General features: G+C 47.8%; 1 protein-coding gene across 1 annotated transcript; it reads right to left on the bottom strand.

The window, feature by feature from the left end:
* Positions 1 to 51: 51 nt before the first annotated feature.
* On the bottom strand, positions 52 to 12,528 carry arhgap25 (Rho GTPase activating protein 25). The gene is made up of 11 exons (XM_086207559.1): positions 12,222 to 12,528; positions 7,210 to 7,412; positions 6,577 to 6,664; positions 6,041 to 6,154; positions 5,760 to 5,964; positions 4,895 to 5,027; positions 4,730 to 4,803; positions 4,516 to 4,637; positions 3,456 to 3,610; positions 2,315 to 2,826; positions 52 to 1,788 (listed from the first exon to the last, which is right to left on the bottom strand). The coding sequence occupies exons 1-11, from the start codon at positions 12,283 to 12,285 to the stop codon at positions 1,587 to 1,589; spliced, it is 1,872 nt and encodes a 623-aa protein (XP_086063685.1). The 5' UTR covers positions 12,286 to 12,528; the 3' UTR covers positions 52 to 1,586.
* Between the last annotated feature and the right edge of the window lie 1,158 nt (positions 12,529 to 13,686).

Here is a 13,686-nt window from a genome sequence, read left to right as displayed (position 1 = left end):
AGGCCACCCCTTTCCAGCTGAGGACCATGGCCTCAGACTTGGAGGTGCTGATTCTGTGAACTGTCCCAGCAAGAGCTGGATTGTCGTGGCCTGATGGAGCTAAGAGGACCAAATCCTCGCAAAAAGCAGAGACGACATCCTCCCGCCACCAAACTCGACACCCTCCACCACCCAGCTGCACCTAGAAATTCTGTCCATAAAGGTTATGAACAGAACCGGTGACAAAGAGCAGCCTTGGAGGAGTCCAACCCTCACCGGGAACAAGTCTGACTTGCTGCCGGCAACGCAGACCAGACTCTCATTCCTCCAGTAGAGAGACTGAACAGCCCTTTGGCAGGGGCCATCCACCCCATACTCCTGGACTACCCCCCACAGGGTGTTTCTGGGAACATGGTCATAAGCCTTCTCCAGATCCACAAAGCACGTGTGGACTGGTTGGGCAAACTCCCATGCCCCCTCCAGCACCCTAGCGAGGGTGAAGAGCTGATCCACGGTTCCACGGCTGGGACGAAAACCACACTGTTCCTCCTCAATCTGAGGTTTGACTATCGCCTTGACCCTCCTCTCCAGCACCCTGGCGTAGACCTTACCAGGGAGGCTGAGGAGTGTGATCCCCTGATAGTTGGAACACACCCTCTGGTCCCCTTTTATAAAGATGGGGACCACCAAAGGCCTGTTCGATTGTAAGCATGCTAAATAAAGACACTGGGGCTCATTCATGAAATACACTTCTGCACAAGATATTTTTCAGCCCTCAACTTTGTCTTACAGGCCTGAATGATTTCCAGTTACAAGATGCACGCACATCAGGAGCAAGTTAGAAGCAGCCATCAGACTTGGTTTTCTGTCTCTTAGACCTAATTAAATGCAAATGAATTAAATGAAAGAACAAATTTAGTTAAGCATGTGCAGACATATGACTACCCTTGCTAAATATTAGCATCTTAGCATTGGCAATGAGGACATGCTAGCACAGCAGCCCAACATCTGCCCTCCATCACTACGGGGTACTCTGCAGACTTTATCTTTCCAGGCCTCTATCTTTGTGTTGCTGTCCCTGACAGGACGTTGCCTCATTGTTTTCCTTGTTTCCGTTATCTCAGTCTTCACACAGTCAGTTCATCTGGATCTGAGACTCACTCACTCGCTGTGGTCCAGGCACATGTGGTGTGGTCCAAATGATGGAACGTTCAGATATATTTCACATATTATTTATTGGTATTGTCCAGTAGTTCACTGACTGCAATGCTGTCTTCTTTTCATTTCAGGGGAAACTAATATTTTTGGCAGCTTGCAAAAACAATACAAAGGTCCTTGGTTTTTACCTTGTGGAAATCTTTTCCTGTATGTTACTACTCATACAGTTATAATATTGCTGCAAGAGGGAGGAAGAAACCTGAGCTGGTTTCCTGTGAATGTGGATATCACAGGATTAGATGGTAATCTTCTTCTTAACAGACGTAGGACGCTGCAATGAGCCAACAACTTTTGGACCCAACACTGAGTTCATGGGATGGCCACAGTCCTCTTGCTGGAGGACAGAGTCATGTTCCAGGCCCATGTCCTATTGAGTCAGAACAAAACTGTTAGGGGGGGGCTTGAGGCTCTCTGGCAAGAAACTGCTGAATGTCTCTTTGCAGCTCTTCGTTCCGTCTCTGGGCCTCGTCACGGCTTCGTTCAGCATTTCTTAGGCAGATTTCCAGAGCAGCCACACGGCGGCGCTCTGCCTCCAGAGCTGACTGGAGCTCAGCCACTGTGGCCCTCAGCTCCTGATTCTCCTGTTGCAGCCTGCAAGTCAGCAGCAGACCAGAGTTAGTTCAGATATGGAGGGTGGCCTGTTCTGTGTTCAACAGTGCGAAGAATAAGCAACCTATGGTGGTGGTTCCAGAAATTCTTGAAATGAGGTTTTTATTCTTTTTTTTTACCACTTCAGACAGAAATAATTGACAAAATCTTTTGCAGAAATTCAAGAAAAACCTTCACCTGCTGTCTAATAAGTCATTTCATCTTTATTGACACTTGTTTAAAATACAAATTTAACTGATTGGTGAACAGGCAAAATAACTAGTTAAAAAGAAACATTTTGTTGTGTAGAATTTATGTAATGAGCTCGATTAAATGTCATCAGTTCTCGTGACTCACATTAGAGTCCGAAACCAGACTCTCTTGCTGTGCTGTGTGTCTCCTCTCCACCTGGACACAGGTGGAGAGGAGACACAACTCCACTCAGCATCATCTAAAAGTCTTTCAGGAGTAACAGATAACACGCTGATTAATAAGTGGCATGTCAATGAATGCAGGTGTGACCTCTCACCCGTCTCTCCTCTCCACAGATGTGGTGTTGACCTGCTGACCCAACCCGCCCACTGTCAGGGTCACTGAGTTCTCTGGATGAGGGGTGGTCGGCGTCGGCTGGGCCTCACTCTCAGGCTCTGGGGAGTTCACTAGGGAGGACACTATATTGTCACCTCCCCTCCTGAACCTGGACTCACCCTCTTTGTTGCTCATCTGAGACTCTTTGAACAATGATCCTGAACTCCGGAGGTGGAGGATCTTAAAAATGTCCTCAGACAACGTCCCACTCCTCTCCTCAACACTCTCCTGGATGCGGCTCCACCGGTTGAGGGCTTCGGCCTTCGCTGCAATCCCGGTGAGGGGGCAGTTAAAGGTGGGAAGGGTCTGGGTGCGCTTGCGGGGGCTTCCAGACCAGTTGTCTACAGAAGGTGACGGAGGTTCCTGGTGGACATCTGGGGAGCAGTTCTCTCCGTCTGGACCTGGACTGTCGTTGTCCTCCTCTGGAGACTCACACAGAGATCCATCCCCCATCTGCACCAACAGGTGACTGAAGATTAGTTGTTTGGTGAAGTTTACTTTAATGTTCAGAGAAAAGACACTGGAGAGGAAGTGATGTCATATTTCATTGGCTGTCACAGATGCACGTTTTAAATGTTGTTTGTTAGCATCTCATCGATTGGCACCGGAGCCTGAACGCTGCCAGAGAGCCACTCAGAAGTCCGTGAGTAACCCTTGTTTCTATGGAAATGAAGCTGGCTAAAGGCTTTGTGGCGATACACATTTGCAGGGGGGTTGAATCATTTTTGGGCTGGAAGTCTGTCTCAGCTGGTACCCCCTGAAGTAGCCTTGGCCACTCCCAACCCCCCCCCCCCCCCATATAGAAGCCTCCTAATAAACATCTATGTCCTTCAGTCTTTTCATATGTGGGTCCTCAGTATTAATGCAGGCCAAGTAGCTGCTGGTAAAACTGAGGAAAAGACAGGAAATATTCTAAAAGTTCAGCAGGAGCTTTGAAGGTTCTAGCAGGTGCACTTCATTACTGTCAGACATGATCAGTGTCCAGGGCTGAGCTACGTGTGGCCAGCTGGTCTGATGCTGTCCTGCCAACATGCATGCCCATTAAACCAGAGCGGCCCTGCCTGGGTGTCAGCAGCTTGTACCTCTGCGGACTCCCAGCCTACAAAGCTGCGGGGTGTGTTTTTCTGGCTGTCGGCCTTGTTCGAGGAAGGGGAGGGGTGCAGGTCTTTGGAGAGAGGAAACAGAGTCTCATGTTGTCTGATCATCACAGTCATCAGCTTCTGGATCTGAGGAGTTGCTGCGAAGGACAACAAACCGAGAGCTGGTCATCTCTTCATGATCAAGAGGTTTTATCTTCACGTTCATTTTCTCGTTTCTGACTTGATCTTCACGATAATTCATAAACCCATATTTGTGTGAGAGAGAGAGGAGGGCAGCAGCATCACTGGATAGAAGTACATCACAGTACAGGAACCTCAGGGAGACGTCACCACTGCACTGTGTTTTTCCATAAAAGGCTGAATGAGTTCATGTAATGTTGCCTCTAAAACTGAGACAGATGTGGCAAAATTGCAGTATTGCAACATGTCATTGCTTAAAACCATTAGCGACTACACATCATGTGGGTTCATGGTTGTTTGAGAAATACAGTCTAAGAGCTAGAATATATGGACCATGAAAATGACCACAACTCAATTGTGCTTTGCCTCAAATTAGTGAAACCCAGAGCTGGAAACTGAAGACAAGCAGTCCCTGCTGGGAGGCTCAGGAACAGGAAACTCCGGGGAGGAGAACACCAGTTTCATGTTGTAGCGTGTGCCAACATACATTCGTCTGTATGAAGCATTGTGCTGCAGTAGGAATCTTGAAAATATATTTTGATGACACAAGGTGGATAATTTCTAGTGTAATCAGAGCCAACCATCACCAGACGCTGATGTTCATCAGCAGTAACCAGCACCAGTCACGTGATCGTGAACCAGCACTGCTGCATCACCCCACATGAAGAGGGTTCCTGGTTCGTGACTCTAGATACTTGAGGTTGTGAATGTATGAGTGAGTGCTTGTCATTCTGCCTCCATGTCTGACTGAAACACGCTGTCCACATGTCCCACATCTCTGGCCCCGTCATCCAGCTCTTGTTCCAGGTTCCAGAGACCCTCTAAATCCCAGGCTGGCTGATGAATGTGTGATTGGTCTCACCCTTCATCACAGAGATGGGGTCTTCTATCTGAGGCTTGAGCAGGTTGATCCCCATCACTGTAGCCAGGTTCTCCACGTTCATCTTATTGACTTTGGCATTGAGCTGCACCTCAAACAAGAACCTGTCAAGCAGAAAGACCCAATCATGACCAGGAGACCATGATCTAGGCACTTGGAATATCCCACAATGCTTTGCACTAAAGCATCTTCTCACCGGCAGACATAACTGAGAAGGTTGTAGTTGGCTCTGGGGAGAAGAGCGATCTGCTTCTCCAGCTTCTCTCGACCCTGAGACCACACCAGACCAGAGGTTAGAGGACATGCATTAACGACATGTGCAGACATATGCGTGTCTGTATGTTTCAGGTTCAACATTTACTTCTTTGTTGCTAAAGTCAAGCATGTTGGTACAGTCCAGGAAGTCTTGGTACTGAGTCCAGGGCACCACGGGCTCTGGCAGCTCCCGCAGGTACAGTTTCAGCAGCGACCCCACCGTGTGGACATCTGTGTCACTGCAGACACAAAACAGCACCAGTGATTGACGGGTATAAGCAGACCAGTAGTGTTTGCATCTGAGTATTAGGTCAGTGTATGTTCTGGTCATCATGCTCACGTGTGTGAGTCAGTGAGTGTTCTGGTTAATTCCACTGTGTCCTCTTGCATCTATCTGATCTTGGTTCTGACCTGTGGGCCCAGTTTTATATGCTCCACTGGTGCAGCAGCCACCCAACCACTCACATCCTGCCAAGAAGACAAACTTGAGGAAAACTACTGAGGCCTTAAATGGTTTGAATTAAAACTTTTGGCCTGAAAAAAGCTGACAGTCTCTTCCAGTAACTGTGTTGGCTTCTGACTCTGGTTCACGTCCAGCAGACCAACAAGTCCTGTTAAAGATGTTGCCGTCAACAGGCAGCAAGAGAAAGAAACTTGCGATGTTGAGTAACTATGTCTTGCAGGGCTGCCCAAACAGGATGTGGTGTCGCCTGCAGCTCTTAGCAGACGCAAATCTGTCGTTCCCTCCTTTCTCAGAAAAACATGATGGCGATGAGTGGTTTCTGTCACTACTGACCTTGTTAATCTCACGACTATGAACCACAATATACTCAGTATTTCAAAAACTCCAAGCTGTATTTATGTCACATAACAGTGTTACTGAAACAAAGCAGGATAAACTGCATCCATAACAGTTGAAACTCTCAGACCACATGACCGGAACACGTCCAGCAGTGAGCTGGGGGAGTTACCTGGGGAAGGATGGCCTCTCTCCGGCATCAAAGGCGTCCCTGAACTGTTTGACAGCGTTGTCTTGACCGGGGAGGCGGAAGATACCCTCCTCGCTGAGCCCATGTTCCCTGATGTATTCCACACACTTCTGCACCAGGATGGGAACCATCTGAGGGCCAAAGCGTTGCTCGTACATCACCGTGTCCACCAGACTTTTCCCAAACACTGCAGGGAGAACATGAGATCGCACACATGGAGCACATGGAAATACTGCAATACACAACTAAAGGCTTTACTGAACCTCCACTAGTGGGGACTCCAATGACCCTTCGCAGCGTGCGGACCCACTCCTCCATGTCACTCTGGGAGTTTGCCATGAAGACGTATGGACATCGCTCCCTGTCCCCACTGGCACCTGCAAAATAATGGGCCTGTAAAAGTATGTGTGTGTGTGTGTGTGTGTGTGTGTGTGTATATATATATGTGTGTGTGTGTGTGTGTGTGTATACATATACTGTATATATGAGTATATATATATATATTTATGTGTGTGTGTATATATATATGTGTGTGTGTGTGTGTGTGTATACCTTTATGTACACACACATATACTGTATATATGAGTATATATATATACATACATACAAATATATATGTGTGTGTGTTTGTATGTATGTATAAATATATATATATATATATATATATATTTATACATACATACAAATATATATGTGTGTGTGTTTGTGCAAGTGTGTGTGTACTGCTGCACCAACCAGACTTGTGTTTTTCATCACCACTGAAAGTTGGTCAGGAATCAGTGAATCGCGTGAGGCTTACGTGGTACGATCTCGAAGAGGTACTTCCCGGGGTCATCGGAGGTCGGGGGGAGCTCGTTGACCTTACTGAACTGCAGCTGGATGAATCCCTGACGCCAAGAGACAAACACATCAACACAGACGCACGCTGGCGTAGTGCCCTTCATGTTTACAGCGCATTCACAGTGTGAGTGAACGCCTTGAGGGAAAATCACAAGTTTCATGACAGTGACACTTCAGTCACAAACTACCCATCAAGCTTCGATGTACACGTTTGTTCTTACTGACGATTCGACTCAGTGAACCTTTATTTCTCACTCACAGTTCCTCTCGTAACTGTCAATCACTCAGATCTGCAAAGGCTTTAATGTTACAAAAAACAGACGTCACCATGCTTCATGTCTGTGAGATGACGTCAGGGCTAACGACGCCTCACCTGTGGTGACAGGCGTGAGGTTTCCAGCATCATTGAGCTTGTTTACAGGAAGTGACCTCACAACTGTTGCTGATGGTGCAGCATGAATGTCACATTTACAAAAACACCAACCAAGGACAGATTTTGTCCCTGTGTGTGGTGAAGAACTGATAGTGACACAACCATGACTTGTGTAGTATGAATTACGTTGGGTGCAGCACCACGCTGACCCCGTCCTACCTGGATGGTGGTCTCCCTGTCATCCTTGTGGTAGGTCAGAGTACTTCCCCGCAGCACAAAGTAGCGCTGCTGCCAGTTCTTCACCAAAGACCTCTGCTGTTTCTTCAGCCAGCCAGCCTTCAGCGGCCTCTCCATGGACCTGGAGGATCCCGGGGACCCCGCACCTGGGCCTCCCTCGCCAGATATCACACTCCTGGATCTCGCTGCCAAACACAAGAGCGCTGTCGGTACAAGTGTCAAGACGAGAGGAACAACCGCCGCAGAGCTGTGCCACTCAAGCATCAGCGCTGCTCAGCTGCAGCTGAGAACTTCCTCTTTGTGACATGATTATGCATCAGCCTCTCAGGTGCTGGCCACTTTTCAAACTTGTGTGTCCTAACGCTTTCCTATTGAGGCTGAATATGAACAGCTGTGATTGTTGTGCAGAAAGATCCCAGTGGCCGGACGGAAAGGTCAGAGATGACATTAGCCTCAGAGTAGGAAGTGAAACTACCGAAGAAGAGTCAGTGATCGGTGGTATTACTGTCATGCTGCAGTAGGGACAGCAGCAGAGGTTGACGTGGCCCAGCCATGGCCTGAGCAACACGCAGCGCTGCATCCAGTCACTCAGTTCTTCTTTAATTCATCATGTCAGTGAAATTATTGGAGGAGAAGAGGAAGAGCCTCATGGGGGTAAACAGGAAGCTGCTGCATCATGGCCAGAGGCCCAGCGACACTTTGAAGGGCTCCACCTAGAAGCTTGAAAACCTTTGGTCTCATTTCAAAAGTATCTGCTTCCCTTGATGAACAGAAAGTTAAAGAGGGTGTGGAGGAACCCTGGGCCCACACACAGAGGCCGCCGCTTCACCACGTAACCCCACGGCCTCCACCCACTGCCGCACGCCGCTTTGATACTGGTCCATCTGGTTACCAGTATGTGTTCAGTGTCCACAATCAAGAGAGATGAAGGTGGAGTCCAACATGAAGACAAGCGAGTGTGTGTATTCGTATTTTTGTGTGTGTGTCTTTTTACATACTTCCATGCATGGATGCTTGACCTGTAAGTGGCTGGTGGGTGTAGTAAATATGGCCTCAGGAGAGTACGAAGTCACATGACATCAATAAAAATAGAGGAGAAACACACGCAGCCAATCATTGAGTCCATAATCATCTTACTAGATTAGTGGTGGTGGGGGTGGAGCCTATCCCAGCAGCCTTCCCCCTGGACAGGTCACCAGTCCATGGCAGGACCAACACATAGAGACAGACAACCATTGGCTCTCCCAGCCACGCCTACGGTCAATTTAGAGTCTGGATTAACCTGGTCCCTCTTGATGTCTTTGGACTGTGGAGGAAGCTGGAGTACCAGAGAGAACCCAGCAGGAACAGGGAGAACATGGAGACTCACCCAGAAAGACCCCGTGCTGCAGCCGGGGCTCCACCCACAACCTTCTTGCTGGGGGGCCACAGTGAGGACCACTGCTCCACCCACAACCTTCTTGCTGGGGGGCCACAGTGAGGACCACTGCTCCACCCACAACCTTCTTGCTGGGGGGCCACAGGGAGGACCACTGCTCCACCCACAACCTTCTTGCTGGGGGGCCACAGTGAGGACCACTGCTCCACCCACAACCTTCTTGCTGGGGGCCACAGTGAGGACCACTGCTCCACCCACAACCTTCTTGCTGGGGGCCACAGTGAGGACCACTGCTCCACCCACAACCTTCTTGCTGGGGGGCCACAGGGAGGACCACTGCTCCACTGCACTAACCCTAAACTCGTACAGCCACTAAACTTAACCTTGAAACCTAATCCTAGCCTTAACAAGGTTCCCTACAACCAACCATGATACTTGACCTTGGCCTTGATTCCAAACCTAATGACCAAAAGCATGACTAGACTCCAGCGTAGGACGTTGAGCTACACATCAGTGGTCATCGGCCCGAATCTTCACACAAGGCAGGGGAGTTATAGACAGAATTACAGACGTGGTTTATCCTATTCCCATACGGACATCTGGATCCTGGAGTGAAAACTTAAACTCTTTCATCAGCATCAAACTCTGAAAGATGAGAGATCTTATTTGAAATACGAACACTTTAATCACCATGGCAAAAATTAAAAGACAAAATGTCAACAATGACTACCTGCAAGCTATGGTGGGAATCACAAGAAGACGAAGAGCTACCTTGACACGCGTCGGCCCCTGCATTGCCTTTGGCTCCCCATTCAAGTGCCAAGTCATCGGACAAGGCGGGGGGAGTCATCGAGAGATTTTCTAACACTAACCCTCACCCCTAATCCTAACCTCTACCCACCCCCCAACCCTAACCCTCACCCCTAATCCTAACCTCTACCCACCCCCCAACCCTAACCCTCACCCCTAATCCTAACCTCTACCCACCCCCCAACCCTAACCCTCACCCCTCCCTTGGACACTGCTCTGTCATCCCACAGTGCAATGTTCCACCGATCTGTTTCTCAATTTTCACCTCCCCCACTCCCATCTTTTATTCCCCCCTTTTGATTTTTTTTTGTTTTTCACTGTTTTTTTCCATTTATTTTCACACCCTTCCTTCACATTTTATCCATTAGACTCCATAGTTGAGTGGTTAGATCCCTGGTCTGACAGCCCACAAGCAAGGATCCAACTCCCCTGATGGACTCTCTATTCTCCCCAAACACTTTTCCTCTCCCTCACCGCTGCTCAGTAGGCCAGTGCACCGGAATTTTATTTGAAATCTATGAACCCCAATCCTAACCCCAACACCACCCCCTTGAAAAAGTTAACTTTCAAATTAAGGACAAAAACAGTCCTACCTGGGGAACCTGATAAACCCTTGAGTCTGAAAGACAAAGGAAGGGAAATGTGCTGGAGTTTGTCTGTGCCGGTGCCTTTTGTTTCTTTAGAACTGAAAAAAAATTATGAACTCAATTCTTGTAAAAGAGGAAAAAGTCACCCATCGAACCCTTAACTTGCTGCTCCGTTCTCGGTTCACTCCAGAGTGAAGTCTCCTTCTCACAAGCCTGGCAATCCAGCCTGGAGTCTTTCAGAGGTCTTTCACCAATACATCCACCATCACACTGAATCAATGACACCATTGCTGACGCGCCACACTGTATCACATGACATTGTGGACCAATCAGAGCTGTTGCAGGAAGCAGTCTCTGGTTTAAGAATTCCTGGGTAATGGAATTTGGTTACTAATTTATAATATTTTCACAAGCAGAAATACTTCACTGATCCCTTAAATGTTACCTCAACATGTACATATACATACAAATGCCAGATATGTAAATGTGCATATGCACACGCACACACACACACACACACACACACACACACACACACACACACACACACACACAAAGGAAGAAGCCAAAAATACAGGATTCATGTATGTTTAGTGTGTTTTCAAGCTGAATATTCACCATGAAAAAAACTGCATGCTTCCATTTTTTTTATGCCTACTTATACTTCTGCAGTTATTCTGGTGAAAGTACCAGAAGAGTCTTGCAATCTGTAATTAATTATCCTATACTGAGAGTAATAATGTAAAGTAACTTAATACTTTCAGTGAGTAAGTAATGAGTTGTATCTAATATATTCCCTTTTGGGAGTAACTGGCTGGGCTTGGCCAGCATAAAAGGAGCCAGTGTGGCGGGTTAAAACATCTCCACTGTGTCCAGGTGACAGCAGGCGGACTCTGGCCTGACTGATGGAGACTCAGGTTGGAGGCTCATGGGTGGAGGAGCCGTTTTGATGGAGAAGGAGCGGATGTGGCCTGCGGTTCCACTCACAGCAGCTGAACCCAGAACAGAAAAGTGTCGCTGTGCCTAAATCCAGACCTGAATCATGTCAGAGGCTGGTCCCCACAGCTGCCACTTACATGAGTGAAGTCTTACAAATCACATCTTTGAAATTGACATTTTCTTTGTGTGGCAGACAGACAGACAGTGAGGTCGCCGCCCACCGGCGGCCATCACTTCCACACCATGAGTTCTACGTGTTTAGTCCACAGGGTTCTTCAATAAGAGTCAGACTTGAGCTGAATATCAAGCTGCAGCTCAGAGACAGGAAACAGGAGGAAGCCGCCCGTCTGGTTGTGTCGAGGTGAACCCGCCCACCTGCTCCTTGCGAGCTCATTAATGCTCTTCTTATGTCTTGTTACTTTGTTGTCATTCAAACCAGTAATTAAATGAAGCTGTGGTTGTCATGGGAGGCTTCATTACCACAAATGTTCATGGTTTAACACATTTCCTCAAATTCTTTGAAAAAAAGTTTAGTGGGATTCACTAAAAAAACCCCACCAATTTCCCTCCGTATCAAACGCTCCTCTAAACCTGCAGCCATCACGTTTGCATCCCAAGCATCCAGTAACAGGTAGAACCTTATCAATAATCAGTCAATCAATGATCAGGTTCAACAACGGCGCTCACATGCAGGCTGAGTTCCTGAACTCTGCAGATTCTTGCATCAGTTTCCTGCTGAGGCCGAGTACCAACCCCGTGAGGCTCCCTAAAACCTGTCAAACTAAAGAAATCATGGGGGGCATGACATCAGCAGTGGTGACTCGGACTGACTCGACCTGCAGCGCGGCGATGCCTGCTGGCCCAAGCGTGCCGGCCTCATGGACGGTTGCATTGAGTTGTTGGGGGGGGGGGGGGGGGCAAGTGTTGCTCTGATTCCACTCATGCAAACACAGCTGAGTCCAAACCACTGACGAGTAACTTGAACACACACGAGTACCCACAGTTTCACTGCTTTGTTTGATTGAGCTTCATTCAGGCTCCTGCTTAATCAAGATATCAGATCAGTTGTCTGAAACAAATCGTCACAACCCCAGATCCACAGTCCACAGACAGAAGACCAGCGAGCAGCGTGCTGGTGCCTGTAGCTGCGAGCGCCTCTAAAAATCTCTGGTTTCACAACAAATCAAGAAACTATTGTTCATTTTAGTGAATTCAATGTCCTAACTGCAAAGTGAACATGAAGACGGTGGTGTCATGAAGGCAGCACAGTGGCGACTCACCTATCCGAGCTGTCTCAGCTTTGAAGGTGCTGAAGTCCCAGTTGCGAGGTAGTTTCAGAGACATGGTCCTTAACTTAGAACCCAGGCTGGTCTTTAATTATACACTCCCTCACTGTACACACACACACACACACACACACACACACACACACACACACACACACACACACAGATACACACTCTGGTGATATCGCAGATCACACTTCCTACTTCCTGTGTGTTCATCTGTCTTGTTCTTTTTTCTCTCCACGTCCTCTCATGCTGCCTTCACCGCCCTGTTCCAACTTGTTCTGATGGTTCTGCATAAATGACTTCCAGGCTGATTCACCGCAGCAGCTTCATGGATTCATGCAGTGTGTGTGTGTGTGTGTGGGGGGGGGGGGGGGGGGGTTCACATGGCTGATGAACACCGGCAGCACTGGTGTGTCTTCAGAGGAAACCGTGGGTTTCACCTCTGTTTGACTCTGGTAAGTTCCCTCCCAGCTCAGGGAGCAAGCGACTCAAAAGGAGAGACCCTCAGTCCTTGAGATGGTTTCATCAAACTTTAAACAAACGACATTATGAGCTGATAAGTGTCCATTTCAAAATGAGGAAGAAGCACGAGGGAAGAAAGAGGTCACACACACACAGCTAACCACATGACCTTTTTATTTATTTTGAACCAAGGCAAAGCACATTTTAGTATCTAGGAGTACAACGTTCCTCTAGACAAATGTACAACACAAAACACTGCACAGCTTTAGAAGATACTGAACAGCTTTATCTATAATAAAATGAGCACAAAGGGAGCGTACAGCATGTGGGCCAGGCTCCCTACATTCCCCACGCGTCCTGCTGACAGGACCGCTGATCCAGAGTCTGTAGTATAAACATATTTGAACGTACTGAAGAATCAGCCTCAACCACCTCAGGAATGTATCCAACAGCAGAGACCAAGGAGGCTCAAACGTGTCAGCTGAGCTGCATCAGAGGGGCTGTGGCGCCCTCTGATGGTGACCTGCCTCACTGACAGGAGGTCGGTGTGAAGTACCCACAACTTCCTGTCTACTCAACTGTCAACGCCATACTCATACATGGCAGTAGTACTTTAAATATTCCTCTAATCAAAAATATCACTCAACATACTTCTAATGTACAGTATAGTAACATTTGTTTACACTAAATAAATACTCTGGATAAATTTACATTTAAGACGAGTTGATATCAAGAATGAAATGAGAGATGTGGACGTCTGCGTCACGTTTAGAAGGGAAGAGTTTCACACCAACAACAAAAGTATAGAAACATTTCTCATCGAGTCGATTTCTTAAAAATATAGTTTTGAAGAAATAATACAAGCCAAGAGGAATTTGAGGCGTCTGGCTGTCCAGCCTGACTGAGCGATGGACTGAATGACATGCATCTATCGGCCTGTGGAGCCTGAGACTCCTCCCACCTGCATCTTCCTCCTCAGCTGGTTGCCATG

The sequence above is a fragment of the Aulostomus chinensis genome, chromosome 6, assembly GCF_037954235.1.
Source record: "Aulostomus chinensis isolate RoL2024-O1b breed Wild chromosome 6, RoL_Achi_v1.0, whole genome shotgun sequence".
NCBI lineage: Eukaryota > Metazoa > Chordata > Actinopteri > Syngnathiformes > Aulostomidae > Aulostomus > Aulostomus chinensis.
Note: the sequence above shows the minus strand (reverse complement) of the source record. Positions and strands in the feature narration are given on the sequence as shown.

What these genes read in the sequence shown, in the direction of transcription:
- arhgap25 (XM_086207559.1), bottom strand. Translation starts at nt 12,285, where the DNA reads ATGTCTCTGAAACTACCTCGCAACTGGGACTTCAGCACCTTCAAAGCT. An exon ending in CCTCTTCGAGATCGTACCAC is followed by an intron (nt 6,155 to 6,576) that starts GTAAGCCTCACG and finishes ATTATTTTGCAG; the next exon opens with GTGCCAGTGGGGACAGGGAG. An exon ending in TCTGTGGAGAGGAGAGACGG is followed by an intron (nt 1,789 to 2,314) that starts GTGAGAGGTCAC and finishes GCTGACTTGCAG; the next exon opens with GCTGCAACAGGAGAATCAGG.